Source organism: Elephantulus edwardii, unplaced genomic scaffold (assembly GCF_000299155.1).
Source record: "Elephantulus edwardii isolate Elephantulus edwardi_28Jun2011 unplaced genomic scaffold, EleEdw1.0 scaffold00011, whole genome shotgun sequence".
Classification (NCBI taxonomy): Eukaryota; Metazoa; Chordata; class Mammalia; order Macroscelidea; family Macroscelididae; genus Elephantulus; species Elephantulus edwardii.
In genome coordinates, this window is record NW_006399761.1 from 4577660 (window position 1) to 4591629 (window position 13970).

At 49.7% G+C, this 13970-nt stretch overlaps 1 protein-coding gene across 2 annotated transcripts in view; it reads left to right on the top strand.

Moving 5' to 3' along the window:
* Nucleotides 1-13970, top strand: part of TTC7A (tetratricopeptide repeat domain 7A) — a 127277-nt gene that overhangs the window by 24507 nt on the left and 88800 nt on the right. For both annotated transcript variants that reach the window (XM_006880897.1, XM_006880896.1), the window contains exons 4-5: nt 4699-4829; nt 7438-7553. Coding sequence is in view for 1 of the 2 variants with exons in the window: in XM_006880896.1 (XP_006880958.1) it covers nt 4699-4829; nt 7438-7553 (247 nt within the window). In the remaining variant the exon portion in view is untranslated. The remainder of the gene's footprint in view (nt 1-4698; nt 4830-7437; nt 7554-13970) is intronic.

The following is a 13970-nucleotide window of genomic DNA, read 5'->3' on the forward strand; positions in this document are numbered from 1 at the left end:
TTTTAATTTCTTAGTATTTTATAAAAATTTCAGAGTGAGTTTGAGTTCTCCAAGGACCCTCTTTTTAAAAAAAAAGATTCCGTAATCAGTGAATATTGAGCAGTTAATCCGTGCAGCCATCATTCTAAGTGTTGAGACTACAGCAATGGACAGTGTAAACCAACATTTCCATCCTTGTAGAGTTCACATTCTGTTAAATAATTATAGGCACAACTATTATTTATCAAGAATAACTTTTTTTCTTCTACTCAGGCTTCTTGATAGTTCTAGAGTAGATATTACTACGCCCATTTTTTAATATAAATACGGAATGCTTCATGAATTTGCGTGTCATCCTTGCACAGGGGCCATGCTAATCTTCCCTGTTTTGGTCCAGTCAGGGTATATGTGCTGCCTAAGTGAGCACTCCTGTTCCCATTTTATAGGAAACTGAAGAGGAAGCCCTTTTTTAAAATTTTTTCATGACATTTCAGATGTGAGCACAGCTTCCTCTCTCTTCCATCCTTGGATCCTGTCAGCTCATTGCCATCTAGTCAGAGCTGACTCATAACAGACCCGCCAGTGGGTTTTCAGAGACTGTAAATCACAGGAGAGGAGATTGCCCCTCATTCTGCGTCGGAGCCGCTGATGGATTTGAACCTCGAGAGGAGGCCCTTGGGGCTTAGCAGCATGACTGTCTCCGGACTAGGCTCCCACGGCTCCTTCTCGGAATAAGGCTGCTGCACCATGCGTGGTAAAAGGCCCTCCTGGAAACCCAAAACCCAGAGGGCTGTCTACTAAGTGAGTCCTGGAGTTCTTCCCTTTCTTGGCCAGATACATAAACTATCTTCTGTTGTTTTCAAACATACATACCTTGGAATACTGGTGCCATCGTCTACGGGGAGTTGCATTACTAACTCAGGTAATGTGTGTATGCCTTTAAGTTGTTCCTGGTGTGGACCTGGACGGCCCAGTAAAGGACCACTTTTTCGATGGAGAGGGGGAGCCCCACTGTTTACACCCCATCTGAATGAATATGTCCATGTGCCCACTTGCTCACAGTATGCTCGGCTCCCAGCTGTCAGTGGGTTACAGAGGTCAGCCACAGATGACAGAGAAGGTGATTATCGTGCAGGGAAAGGCGTGAACCATCGGAGATGCAGCTGGAAATGTTCCGCCAGCTCAGAGGAGGTGGTGGTTCATTACTGTCGAGTCAGAATCAACTCATGGCTCACCTTTCAGCGAGTTTTCGGAGGCTGTGAATTAACAAGGGAGGAGACTGTCCATCTTTCTCCCTTGGAGCAGCTGGTGGATTCAAACCGTGTTCCTTAGGGTTGGCAGCGCAACTCCTCACCACTGGGTCACCAGAGCCCAGAGGGAGGGAAGCTTAACTTGGGTAGGAGAGCTTCAGCCAGGAGGTGGTTTTGCTTTGTCTTTGAGGAGAGTCGGTAGAATGTAGAATTCTTGGAGCACGATGGTGGGAAGATGCCTGAGGGTTGCTGGGAGGACAGGTGGAGTTCAGGGACAGTGGTGGTCCTGAAGACAATTGAGTTCACGGCTTTGCAGTGAGCACGCCCACTGGCAGCCTAGACGTCCAGTGCCCTGGCATTGCCCATCCCAGTTCTGGACCCTGAGGGGGGACAAGGGAACCCAGTAGGCAGCACGTCTGCCTATGCTACATCAAGTCCACGCTGCATCTCTGGAGTTGACCGGATTCCGTGCTCTGTGGTTGTTTGTCCTGCCCTCCTATAGACAGGCCACTCCCATGAGCAGCCAGCCACCTGCCTGCTTCCCTCTTTCTGTGTCTTCTCTGTTTCTGTTCCGGCATCTGTCCCCCTTCCCCCCAGTCATGAGTCATCTGGCAGGGACACGTTGACACTTGGTGACCTGGGTCATGGAGGCTTTGTATTGAGCAAGCCACCTTCTGTCCCCCAGCCCCCCTGACCTTTGAACTTGCTCACATCCCTGCCTGGCAAAGGGTCAAGGTCAAAGAGCCATGTGAGTTGGACGCTCACCAAGAAAAGCAGTAGTAGTTCCTTACCTCGTGTTTGCAAAGCACTTTGTACTTTCTCAGGCTTGATCAGGCTTGCTGGTTTTTGTCTAGCCGGCCAGTGCTTAAGTACCTACTGTGTGCCAGGTAGTAGAAAGGTGACGGAGGCCAGGCAGGTGCCACTCAAGTGTCTACTCTGGTTGCAGAAACAGGTGTGGGGCATGATGAGATTGGAATAGGTACAGGAGATGCCAGGGCATAGAGCCGGCAGTGGACAGTTAATCCGGCCAGGAGGGGCTCTGCTCAGCAAGGTACAGTGCAGCCGTGTCTTAGGTGAGCAGTACTTTCAGTGGACTTGGGGGACATTTTAGGCAAGAGGGGCTTGAACAAAGTCAGAGAGGTAGCTCCCCACCACGCGTCTGGAGCTGGGACGTTGGGCATGAATGGAATAAGTGGACATGTGGAGAGGTGGCAGGGACTGGGTCTGGAAGGCCTGGAATGGGGCCAGCAGCGTGGTGGACCTTGACCTCGAGCGGTGGGGACTGCCGGAGTGTGTTGAGCAGCAGCAGTTCTCAAGAATCTCTCGGCGACCAGAATGCAGGATTGATTTATGTCCTGGTGCTGAGTGCTTTCTCACCTATATCATGAAAATAATAATCTCACAGTGGCGTTAGCTTGTGAATGAAATGAGATTCAAGGCCACCCTGCTGGGAAAGATGAAGGTTCAGGGAAAGAGAGGAAGACTCCCCCAAAATGGATTGACACAGTGACCATAACAGTGGGTTATAGCGTATCAAAGATTGAGCGCATGACTCAGCCTAGAACAGGCTTCAGATCTTTTGTTCATAGAATTGCTGTGTGTTGTTGTCAGCTTGAAGGCACCTAACAACAACCAAAAAGTTGGCAGTTCAAGTCCACCAGATGCTCTGAGAGAGAAAGACCGGCAGTCTCCTCAAGTAAAGATCTTCAGCTTCAGAAACCCGACAGAGGGTCACTGTGTGTCAGGAGCTGTTTCCTTTGGTTTCGGCTCTGGGCACCGAGACAGCCTTGTCCTGCCCGTAGAATTCCAGGAGGCCAGCCTTTCCTCTCCTCTTCTTCGTACATCTCTGTCTCTGCTGTGCTGCTTGCACAGATCCATCAGTCACTGGCTTAATCTTTTGAATAAAAGATGGAGATTTTTCCAGGCCCCATTTCCTTCCTTTGTGCACCAGAATTTCCCAAGTGGTTAAGTTCTGGTGTCATTTTGCACAGTTTACGTCTGTTTCTTTCCTTCTGTGTTTTACTGGAAGCAGCAAGGAGAAAACCTTTGAGATCTTGCTTGGAATTCTCCTAAACCGAATATCTAATGTCATCTCTACAAATTCCTCCTTCCACAGGTTCGAACATAACTCAGGCTAATTCTTTGCCACTGAACGCAAACAGCACCTTCTCTGTAGCATCCAACCACATGCTCATCGTTTTCTTCTGAAGTCTGGCTAGCAGCACATTTAGAGTTCCCATTTCTAGCCACATTCCGGTCAAGATAATAAAATGAAAGTTTTATTGTATGCTTTTGTTCTTTCTGGGCACTTAGTGTGCATGATTCCACCAAGATTCTCTCCAGTGTAATCAAAGCCTTAACATGAAACACAGCAAAAGAGCAGCATCATGATACATGGAGACAAGGTTGAAGTTGTCGGTGATTTCGTCTTGCTTGGATGTACAATCAACAGCCAGGGCTTCAGCAGAAATCAAAAGATGTGTTGCATCCAGAACATCTGCTGTCAAAGATCTCTTTAAAGGGCTAAGGAGCAACGGTATCATTTTAAAAACTAAGGCGTGCTTTGGTTGAAGCCATTTCAGTTGATTTTTATTATGCATCTAAAAGGTGGACAATGAATAAAATGACAGAAGAGGAATTGATGCCTTGGAATTGTGGTGGCGAAGAGTATTGAGCACCCCTTGGGCTGCCGAAAGAACAAACAAGTTCTGTCTTGGAGGAACTGCCGTCAGGGTGCTCCTTAGAGGCGAGGATGGGGAAACTGTCTCACGTACTTTGATACTTTGGGCCGGTTGATAGGTGGGACCACTCCTTGGAGGAGGTAGTGGGTCAGAGAAAGACAGACTTCGAATAAGATGGACCGGCACAGTGGCGGAGATGGTGAGCTTGGAGCAGGGTGGGGCGAGGTTCTGATCCGCTCATGGGCTCATGAGACAGAGTCAACTTGGCAGCACCCAACAGCAGAGTCCGTAACCAGAATATGGTGGAGACTCGGACACACGTAAGGTACAAGTGGTTTGGTGTTTTGGAAGAGTGCATATCAAACGCTGTGTCGCTCCAGCTCCTGTTGTGTGCAGCTGCTACACTAAGGTTTTGCCCACGTATACCAGTCAGTATAGAAAGTAATGAGTGTCTTGAGTGTGGGTAATTTTTGTCTAACCATTGGAAGGAAAGATCTGGAACAGGTTCCTGGGGAGTTGGCCTGGAAGGACAGGGAGGAGTTGGATGTTGGGCTGACACAGCCTGGTTCCGCATTTGGGGAGTGAATGCCATCTGTCGCCCCATCGCTTGATCCTAGCCTCCGCTAACACCACCTTTGCTTTAGCTTCCTCCTTCCTCTCCGAAGACCTCTGCCTCCCGCTGACTGCTCCAGGCAAATGTCTCCTTGGATGAGCCCACCGTGGGCTGTGGGAAGGGCCTGGAGTGGGGTCCCTGAGCAGGGCAGGTCTGAGGTGTTCTCCTCCCACAGGCCTCTCCCTGGAACGCCTCCCCAACTCCATCGCTTCCTGCCACCGCCTGTCAGAGCGAGAGGAGGACGTCATCACCTGCTTCGAGAGGGCCTCTTGGATTGCCCAGGTGTTCCTGCAGGAGTTGGAGAAGGTGAGCTGGGAATAATAGCTCCGTGCGCATAGCTGCCGTGTTGCATAGCGAGCTGATGGTGGGGTATCGTCTCACGTACATTACTCGTGTTGTCAGGAGGGGCTAGTCCTTGGGAAAAGTGGCAGGTCACAGCGAGAGAGGAAGACCCTCAACGAGATGGACTAACGTGGTGACTGTAACAGTGGGGTCGAGCACTGTGTGTCAGTGAGGATGGCACAGGATAGAGTGAGGTTCAGATCTGTTCATGGGGTCACCGTGGGTCCTAGCTCCCTCCGTGCCACTTAACAACACTGGGGTGCTTTCCATCCAGAGGACTTTTATGCGAGTCAGGAAGAGGCACCTCTCTTGATGGTGCTCCACTTCCATGGTTGGAAAAATGACTCTAGTCGTTGTTCGGTGCCATCAAGTTGAGTGTGATTCACAGTGACCATGTGAACAAGAAGCCCGAATCTGGTTCTGTCCTGTGCCTTCCTCATCATTTCTGTCGCACTTGGTCCCCTTGCTGCAGTCGCTGTCAGTGCACCCGGTTGAGGACCCTCCTTTCCTTTGCATCTCATCACCTTTCCAAGCGTGATACCCCTCGCCAAGGAATTGCCTCTCCTAGCAACATGCCCAAAGTATGTGAGACAAAGTGTTGCCATCTTTGCCTCCAAGACACACTCTGGCTACACTTTTCCCAAGACACACCTGTTTGTTCTTTTGGCAGTCTGGGGGGTATTGAGTTCTCCAGTACCACAGCTCAAAGGCATCAGTTCTTCTGCTAGAAGAAGACTCATTACTGCCAGAACACTGTTCTTGACAAATGTATGCATGCTGCCTGTGAGGAACCTGGAGCCTGTCTGGGGGACTTTACATAACCAAGTTTGACAGCTCAGTCTGTTCCTATTAGCTTGTTTGCTCCTCAGAACAGCTCTGAGAGAGAGGTGTCATGTTTATACCTCATTAGAAGATGAGGAATACATAGGTTTGCAGAGATGAAATCATAGATGTCATGTTTATCCCCAATTAAAAGAGAGATGACATCTTACCTTGGAACTGGTCGAGACAGGCTGGTTCTTGGAATTCAAGAACCTCTCACCTCCGTCCTCCTGCCCCAGAAATTCCCGCCTGGGGAATGTGGAACTGTTCCCCAAGCTCTTTGGAAGCTGCCATAGAGCAAGGTCTCACATGTTCTGAAACTTTCTCATCGCCCATCTGCTGCCCCGCGGTGGACGTTCTGTTAGCAGTCCACCAGGATTATAATCCCCACTTTTGTTTTTCTGAGTTACATTTGAGAGGAGGCCAAACAGCTGCAGTCCACAAATGTAGGGCGACCATTGGATACCCATCTCTGTGATGGGTAGTGTTCTGAACACTTCAGTCTATCCTATAATTTCATACTCAGAGTCATGGTGGTCAGGGGCCATCAAGTCCAGTAGGACCATAGTGACCTTCTGAGGTAAGACCCTTGCCCTGCCCTGAATCATCCTCGCCGTCTCTGTTATACCCAAGCCTGTTGTTAGTCCCTGTGTCTGTCCATCCTTCTGAGAGTCTTCCTCTCTTTCTCTGACCTTCTCCCTTTCTCAGCATGATGTCTTTTTCCAGGACTGGCCCCACCCCCAACATCATGCCTAAAGTAGGTAAGACCAAGTTTCTCCATCACCCATGGTATGAAATAAACCCCCCCCCGCCCCCTCACAGGTTAATTCCTACTTAGAGCAACCTGGCTGGACACAACTGCTCCATAGGGTTTCTAAGGCTAACGGCCTTTACAGAAGAGAAGGCTATCGCATCGTTCTTCCATGGAGTGGCCGGTGGATTTGAACTGCTGACCTTTTAGTTAGCAGTCTAACTAGGACTGCTTACCTCTGCCCCCCAGCTTTGGGACATGGGGCAGTTAAGACCACCTCTTTCTGCCTCAGTGATCCCAAACAGGGATGATGAAGTGTCCTGCTTGATAAGGTCACTTTAAGGATTAAGTAGGCATCCCCATGGGATGCAGAAATGGTCAAATGTCCAATGTAATGGTTTGAACTGCTCAGAGGTACCTCTTAAGAAAAGCCTGGTGCTCTGGTCCTGAAAGACCACAGCCCTCCGAGGCCTTCAGAAAACCCCTTTAGGTTCAGCTCTGATTAGCTGATAGGCACCCAACGGCTGAAACTGACTCAGTGGCTTTTTCTTTTTTTTTTTTTTTTCTGGTAGGGTTTAAAAGATTGGTGAGTTTATAAAGCTCTATGGTTGTTGAAAGGCATTCCAGGTTAACCAAAGGTTAGCGGTTTGAACCTGTCTGCTTCCCCACAGACAAAAGATGAGGTAGTATAAAAATGACAGCCTTGACGACCTTGCGGGGCAGTTCTCTGTCCAGTAGGGACAGCCTATGGACTGGAATACACTTGGTGACAGTGGATTAGGTTTGGTTTAATGATGGTTTAACAGCTTTACGTGTGGAGCTTGAGAACATCCCGCATTTGAGTGGGAAAGACATTCTATATGTATATATGTGTTTTAAACTCTATCAACTTAGGCTGAATTTTGTCAGAATCATGTGCTCTGAGGTGGCAGAGAACCCTCATCTCCTCACCTCCCAGAACTTGATGACAAGGGACTGTCTCTGTGTTTCCCTCCTTAGACAACCAGTAACACCACGTCGAGGCATCTGAAAGTCTCTCACCCGCCTGACTATGAGCTCACCTACTTCCTGGAAGCCGCCCTTCAGAGCGCCTACGTGACCAACCTGAAAAGGGGGTAGGTCTTGCGCACCCGGACCTTTCTCTCTGGGCACTTGCCCTGGCCATTCTGTTTAGTCTGGCCTCCCTCCTTTCCGACGTGAGTGTGAGCATGCTCTCTTGACAGGATCACACGGAGGCTGCTTTGCGTCTCCTCTTATCAGTCCCGAGGTGTGTGAGAGGCACTTTTGGTGAGAAAGGCCAAGTTTCAGGAAGCTCCTGAAGCAGTCAAGCCGGCATGTGCTTTGGAGGGAAGCCTCCTGAGTTGTTATTGTTACATGGCGAGCTCTGGACGCCTGGAAATGATGTGGAAAGAACAAAAGACCGTGAGCCGGGCCAGTGCGATGCTCATCTGGTTTTGGTCTTTGGTGTCTGCGATGTGTCATTTAGCTTCTCTGGGCCTTTGTTTGTCAAAAAACCCCAACATAAGGGCTGATTCCTGCCCCTTCCAGCTTCTGAGGAGTGGTGGGATGAAGTGTCGTGAAGAGAAAGGTTGGCATCCTCTTGGGGTGTGATTGCTGCTGTTGAGTTCACCGAAAAGCTTGTTGTCCTGAGTGCTGACGGGGGCGCTCTGGGGAATACTTGTTTACCTCAGACTCGAGCCTTTTTTCTTGAATGAATACTTTCCTTCATCACATCTCCTTGGTTGAAGGGGTTCCTCTCCTTCAGTAACAGCTCAGTGTGACTGTTCCAGTTGGGCAGCCAGCAGGACGTGGTTGCTGGGTGGTGTGTGGTGGGCAGTCGTGGTGGTGGGGAGAGGCGGGGGGAAGGTACAAAATGAGGACGGTGCAGGTACAGTGGCTCTGAGGTATCTCTATAGACAACCAGCCTTCCTGGTGGGGAGGCCTTCACCAGTGGGCAAGGTCTCCTCCAGGTCGCTCTAGCCAACATCGTGTGCCCCTCATCTCCGTACTCTGTGTCACCACATCCTCCTCTGCTACTGAGGCCGTGCGGCCACCTGGGCAAGCTAATGGATGCAGCCCGTCACTGCAGGACTTCTCTCTTGCACACTTCTTCCCTCACCTGAACAAACAGACGAGGAGACCGAGGGCCAGGATCGCAGAGCCGCCTTTCAAGTGACTGCAGTTCTTTGAAGCCCATATCTTGTTTTGGAATAGTTTATTTTGTTTCACTTATTTTCTTAATTTAACTTCTTAGAAATGGGTGGTTCTTACACACGGCACCAAATTAAACACATGTGAGAGACTAGACACTCCGGTGTCTTCTCTTCGGTTCCATCTCCCAGCCTCCAAGGTGCTTTGTAAGCAGTGTTTCCACAATCTTCTCTATTATCCCAGAGAGCACCCTTAGCATCTCTAGGCACGTATATGCAGATCATTTTTCCTTTTCACTATAAACAGAACTCTGGTAGCATGTTGTTGTTATATACTGTTGGGTCAGACTGGCTCATAGCTGACCATCCAGTGGGTTTTCAGAAGCTGTAAGTCACACGGAAGGAAATTCCTATCTTACCATCTGACTTTGGGTTGGCAAGACAACTCCTGACCAGCCAGCCACCAGAGCCCCCTTTTGAGACATCGTCTGTAGGAAATTGTGTTGCTTCACCCTTTTTAATTCTTTGGATCCACCAGCGGCCCCCCAGGAGAAAGATGGGCAGTCGCCTGCTGTGCTTCTGACCACCTGCTGCAAGGTCCGTTCTGACGCAGCATCAGTGAGACAAGAGGATGTTAGGAATACCGTACCCATTTGTCTTTTTTTTTTTCCATTTGTCTTTTTAACTTGCTGCAGTACCTTGGAGATTATTCCATATTACGACTTAGAAAGCTCCCTTTTCTTCTAGGTGACTGTATACCAGATCCCATGGTAGAAGTGGACAGTACTTTGTTTTACTAGTTTCCTGTTGATAAACCTTTGGAGTACTTCCAGGTGTTTTTCTTTTAAACACGCCCCAGAGTCCATATATACTTTTCCTATCCATTATTTCACAGTCTTCCATATGATGGATTCCCGCGTAGCAAACGTCTTGGTTAGCAGGTATGAGCACTGATAGTTTGTTGTTGTTTCTTAATTTGCTTGAAGGTTCACAAAGGTTAGTAGTTTTTCATCCTATCATTCCTAGGCATTTTCTTTTGTAACACTAATTGCCATTGATTCACGTGATTGATGACACTGTCCAGTAAGCGCCCCTTAGCCTTTCCCTTTACGCAGCTCATCTGTTTCTTGATCTTCACTCCCCTCTGCCTGCCTTCCTGGTGGTGCTGCCGGGGCCTCACAGATTGTGCCGGTGGAGGCCGGCCCAGTGTCGAGTCTTCCGGGGATAGATGGTGTTTCCCAACACTACACGTTACCAGGCTTTCGGGAGCTCTGCTGGTGTGATTGGCAACATATGGTATCTGAGTGTTTTATATTTTCGTCTTTCTTAAAAACTAAAACCAGAGCCCCTGCTGTCAAGCCTCTTCCAGCTCACAGGGACCCTTCTTTACGTCCAAGCCTGTAAATGTTTATGGAATAGGCTGCCGCTTTTCTCCCACGGAGCAGCTGGTGGATTCAAACTGCTGGCCTTTCAGTTAGCAGCCCCATCCCTTATACACTGTGCCACCAGGACCGCTTCGTTTTCTTAGAGTCACTGCTGTCCTTAGGTGCTTTCAAGGCAGCTATGACTCACAGCGACCCAGTGAGCAACAGGCCTGATCCTTGCCCTGTCTGCACCCGGCTCAGGCCCACTGCTGTAGTCACTGCGGTCAGGGTCTTCCTCTGACCCACCCCCTTGCCCACATGATGCCTTTTTCTAAGAACTGGTTCCTCCTGACAGCACGCCTGAAGCCTGTCAGACCACGTTTCCCCGTCCTTGCTTCTGAGGTGAACGATATGTTTATGTGTACAGAACTGTGTGTATATTGAAAAAACACACTTACGCAGTTTATTTATTTCCTCCCATCAGTCCTGGTTTACATGTTGTGTGTTGGGGGGGGGGGAAATTTAAAAACAAAAAGACATTTAAAAAAAGGAAAATAACAATACCATATTTGAACTTTAAATCAGGAATTGACAAATTATAGCCCTTTGACCAGGGGCCTGTTTTCATTGCTTTTTAAAATCTCTTTTTGGTTTATTTCTTTAAAATATTTTGAATATTATGTTTAGTATCCTTCTCTGCTTTGCCCAATAGCTGCATAATAGCAACAACAGTAGGACTGAGACTAAGCATTTAGTATTTGGCCTTTTACAGAAAACCTTCTACGGGGTGTGGACCCTGCTCTAAACAGATGTCTCATTTGATGTATCATGGTTTTCTGTGTACAGGTGTGTAGGAATATTTTTCTTTCTTAAACAATAGTGGTAAAGTGATGCCCTGTAGTTCATGCTACTGTATGGCCTTGAGTTTCTACTTTTTTTTCCCCCTAGTTCCTCTTGGGGTGTAGGGACGGTTGGGGATGGTGCTGAGACACTCCCACAGGGGGACACAGGTCCAGCAGATGTAGCACTTTGGGGTGGGTTTGTGCAGTGGGGCAGGCTTCCTGGAGATGGTGGGCCTTGAACTGGGCCCTGAGGCAAGGAATGACAGGGATCGAGCAGGTGGGACAGAGCCTGGGACTGTGGGACAAGTGACAAGTCAGTGGCTAAATCAGTATAAAGGCCCCTTGAAACCTTTAGGACAAGAATGTGTGTAGTGAATACCCAAGTGACGCCTAAGGCTTTTCCCTTTGAGGTGGAGAGATGGCTGTCCAAGAGACAGCGTCAGGCCCTGAGGTCTTCGAACCGGAGCACCGGCTCTTTCCTTTAACCCTACAGCCTGGTCTTACCAGAACTATGCCCGGGCTTCCGTTTGGAAGCTGAGCTGGGCCTAGTCCTCCACTGGCATTCCAGAGCGGTGTGGTGAGGGCCCCTCATCCCCTCAGGAGCAGGGGTGACCGTGATCTCTCTCCCTTCTGCCCCTGTGGCCCCAGGTAGGGTGAGAAGAGGCAGGATGTCGTGTGAAGGAAGGAACACAGTGCAGGAGTTCTCTGCCTGAACACCTGTGTGGCCTCGGGCATGTCCCTGGAGTGCCCTGTCAGAGCGATGACAGTGGCTCCGGTTGTCCCTCTCTGGGCCCACAATGAGACGCCATCGCAGAGCCTGTCCTGTTCAGTGAGACGCCATCGCAGAGCCTGTCCTCTTGTCCCTCTGGGGGCCTGCAGTGAGACGCCATAGAAGAGGTGTCTCAGCTGCTTAGAAAACCACAGCCGTTCTTGTTTATTTTTTTCCTTCCTCATAGCTGCTCACAGTGGGACAGGCTGTTCAACCAAGCAGAAACCTTTCACCATTTGGGTTTTCTTTTCTTTTCTTTAAGTTCTCAAGAGCCAGGCCCGGGAGGTGGTGAGGTCTGTTTGGTGCATGAGGATCCAGAGAGCATCTATCTCTGAGGATGGGACTGGCCCGCAGCCGCCGGGCCCCTCAGTCCACCTTTTAGCTTCAAGGTGGGCCCCTGAGAGCCCAGCTGCCTCCTCTCCTGCCCCGCCATCTACCCTTTGGTCTTTTCTCGGTTTGGAGTGACAGTGACCCGGCTGAGTGGTTTCTCATTTCAGTGCTCGGATGGTGCCTGCCTAGCAGACTCTCAGGAGAAACCCGCCTGCAGAGATTCAGGAGGACTGTTAGTGCTTTGAGAAATCGAGGGGGGCCTGGGGAAGTTCAGCTCTGCACCAGTAACCAGCTGTGACCCGCCACTTGTTTTTCTCAGAAAAGTTTTAATAAAACACATGTATACACATTCTTTTGTGGCCGAACCCATCCATAGGATTGAGTGACTGAGCTTGGATGATCCACAAAGCCTCAAATATCAAATACTTGCCCAGGAAATACTGGCTAACCTCTTCCCCTCAGAGACTGAGGAACACTTCCTCACTACCCCTGCCCCTCATGGTCCATGATTCTCATAGGCACCAACGGTCCTGATGCTGTTCCTGCCTTGAGCATAAGCTGTGGGTGGGGAGGAAGAGTGGAGAAGGGAGGAAGTGACTTGCTCTGTGCAGAACATGGGTTAAGAGTGCAGGCATCTTTGGATTTCAGAGCTGACACGCTGACCAGTAGCCCTGTGCTTCCGGAGGGAATTCTAGCTTTTGTTTCCCTGTAACTGACCACTCCTGACAGGTGTTGTGCCAGCTTCTAGTCCGAGAAACTTAGGGAAGCTCAAGCCATCTATGAGGAAACCTTGGTGTGGGGTCAGAGGCCACTCAGCACCTTCTCTGACGTTGTCCACTGCATCTGCCTCCTGATCAGGGCTGTTTGTCCACACCCCAAGGATGTGGGAGTCTGGTGGGAGGGAAGGAATGAGAAAGGACCTTGAGCCCAGAACACCCGTGAGCCCAACACCCCGTCAGGAGATATTGCTGTTTGCTCCCTCTCTGCTGAGGCCCCACCTCCACCTTTTAGGGGTTCCTGTTCCTCTTTTCCACCCACCTTTTCTGCAGGTAAACAGATTAAGGAAGGCCCAGAGTGTGGAAAGAGGCTGAGACAGCAGGTGCCAGGCACCACTGTGTGCCCACTGGCCTCATGCCTAGTGTACCAGGCCCTCTGCAGAAGGCCTTGTAACCCCACTTCCCTGATGAGAGGCCCTCCACTCCCAGGGGTGGAGTAACCTGTTCAGTCTCACCCACTGGGACTTAGTGGCCTCGAAAACTGTCCTATTTCTAACCTGGGGTACGGAGGAGCAGCCTGTTTGTGATGGGGGACGACTGGTCTCTGAGAGTGATCGTGCTGCTGTCTTTCTGCAGGAAGCCCCATGCCACCCACAGTAGGCCTCTTTCCTCCCCTGTGTTTTCACACCAGAGTCTGTGCTTCGGGGGTGTGAGTGGGACTGTGATGTGGGTGGGATGTACGTAGGAATGTTGGTATATGTTAGGTGTGGTGTGGGGGTGTTGGTTTGTGGGATGTGTAGATACTGGCTCATATGATGCTGATGTGTTGACTATGGGTGTGTGCTGTGGGCTGTGAAATGTGGGTTGTGCTGTGTTGGTGTATGTATGCGGAGTGTGTGTTGCTGTGTGCCGTGAAGGCGTTAATGTTTGTGGAGCATGTGTTTTGTTTCATAGAGTGTGGATGTTGGTGTGTGGATTGTAGGTGTCTGATGTGAAGTGTGAATATAGTATATGTATAGTACGTTGTCATGTGAGGGATCTTTGCTGGTGCGTGGGGTGTCGGGTGTCTAGGCTGGTGTCCATGTATAGTGTATGGGTGGTAACGACCTGTGTTTGTGTGTGTGGCTGTATATGGGGATGGTTGTGGTATATTGGTATATGTGTATAGTGTGTGTGGTGGGGATGAGTTTATATGGTTGTGTATGGTGGGGTATGGGAACGGTATGTGGTATATTGGTGTGTGTGTATAGTGTGTGTGGTGGGACATGTTGTGTGTATTGTGTATGGTGGGGTATGGGGACGGTATGTGGTATATAGGTGTATGTGTATAGTGTGTGTGGTGGGACGTGTGTGTGTTGTGT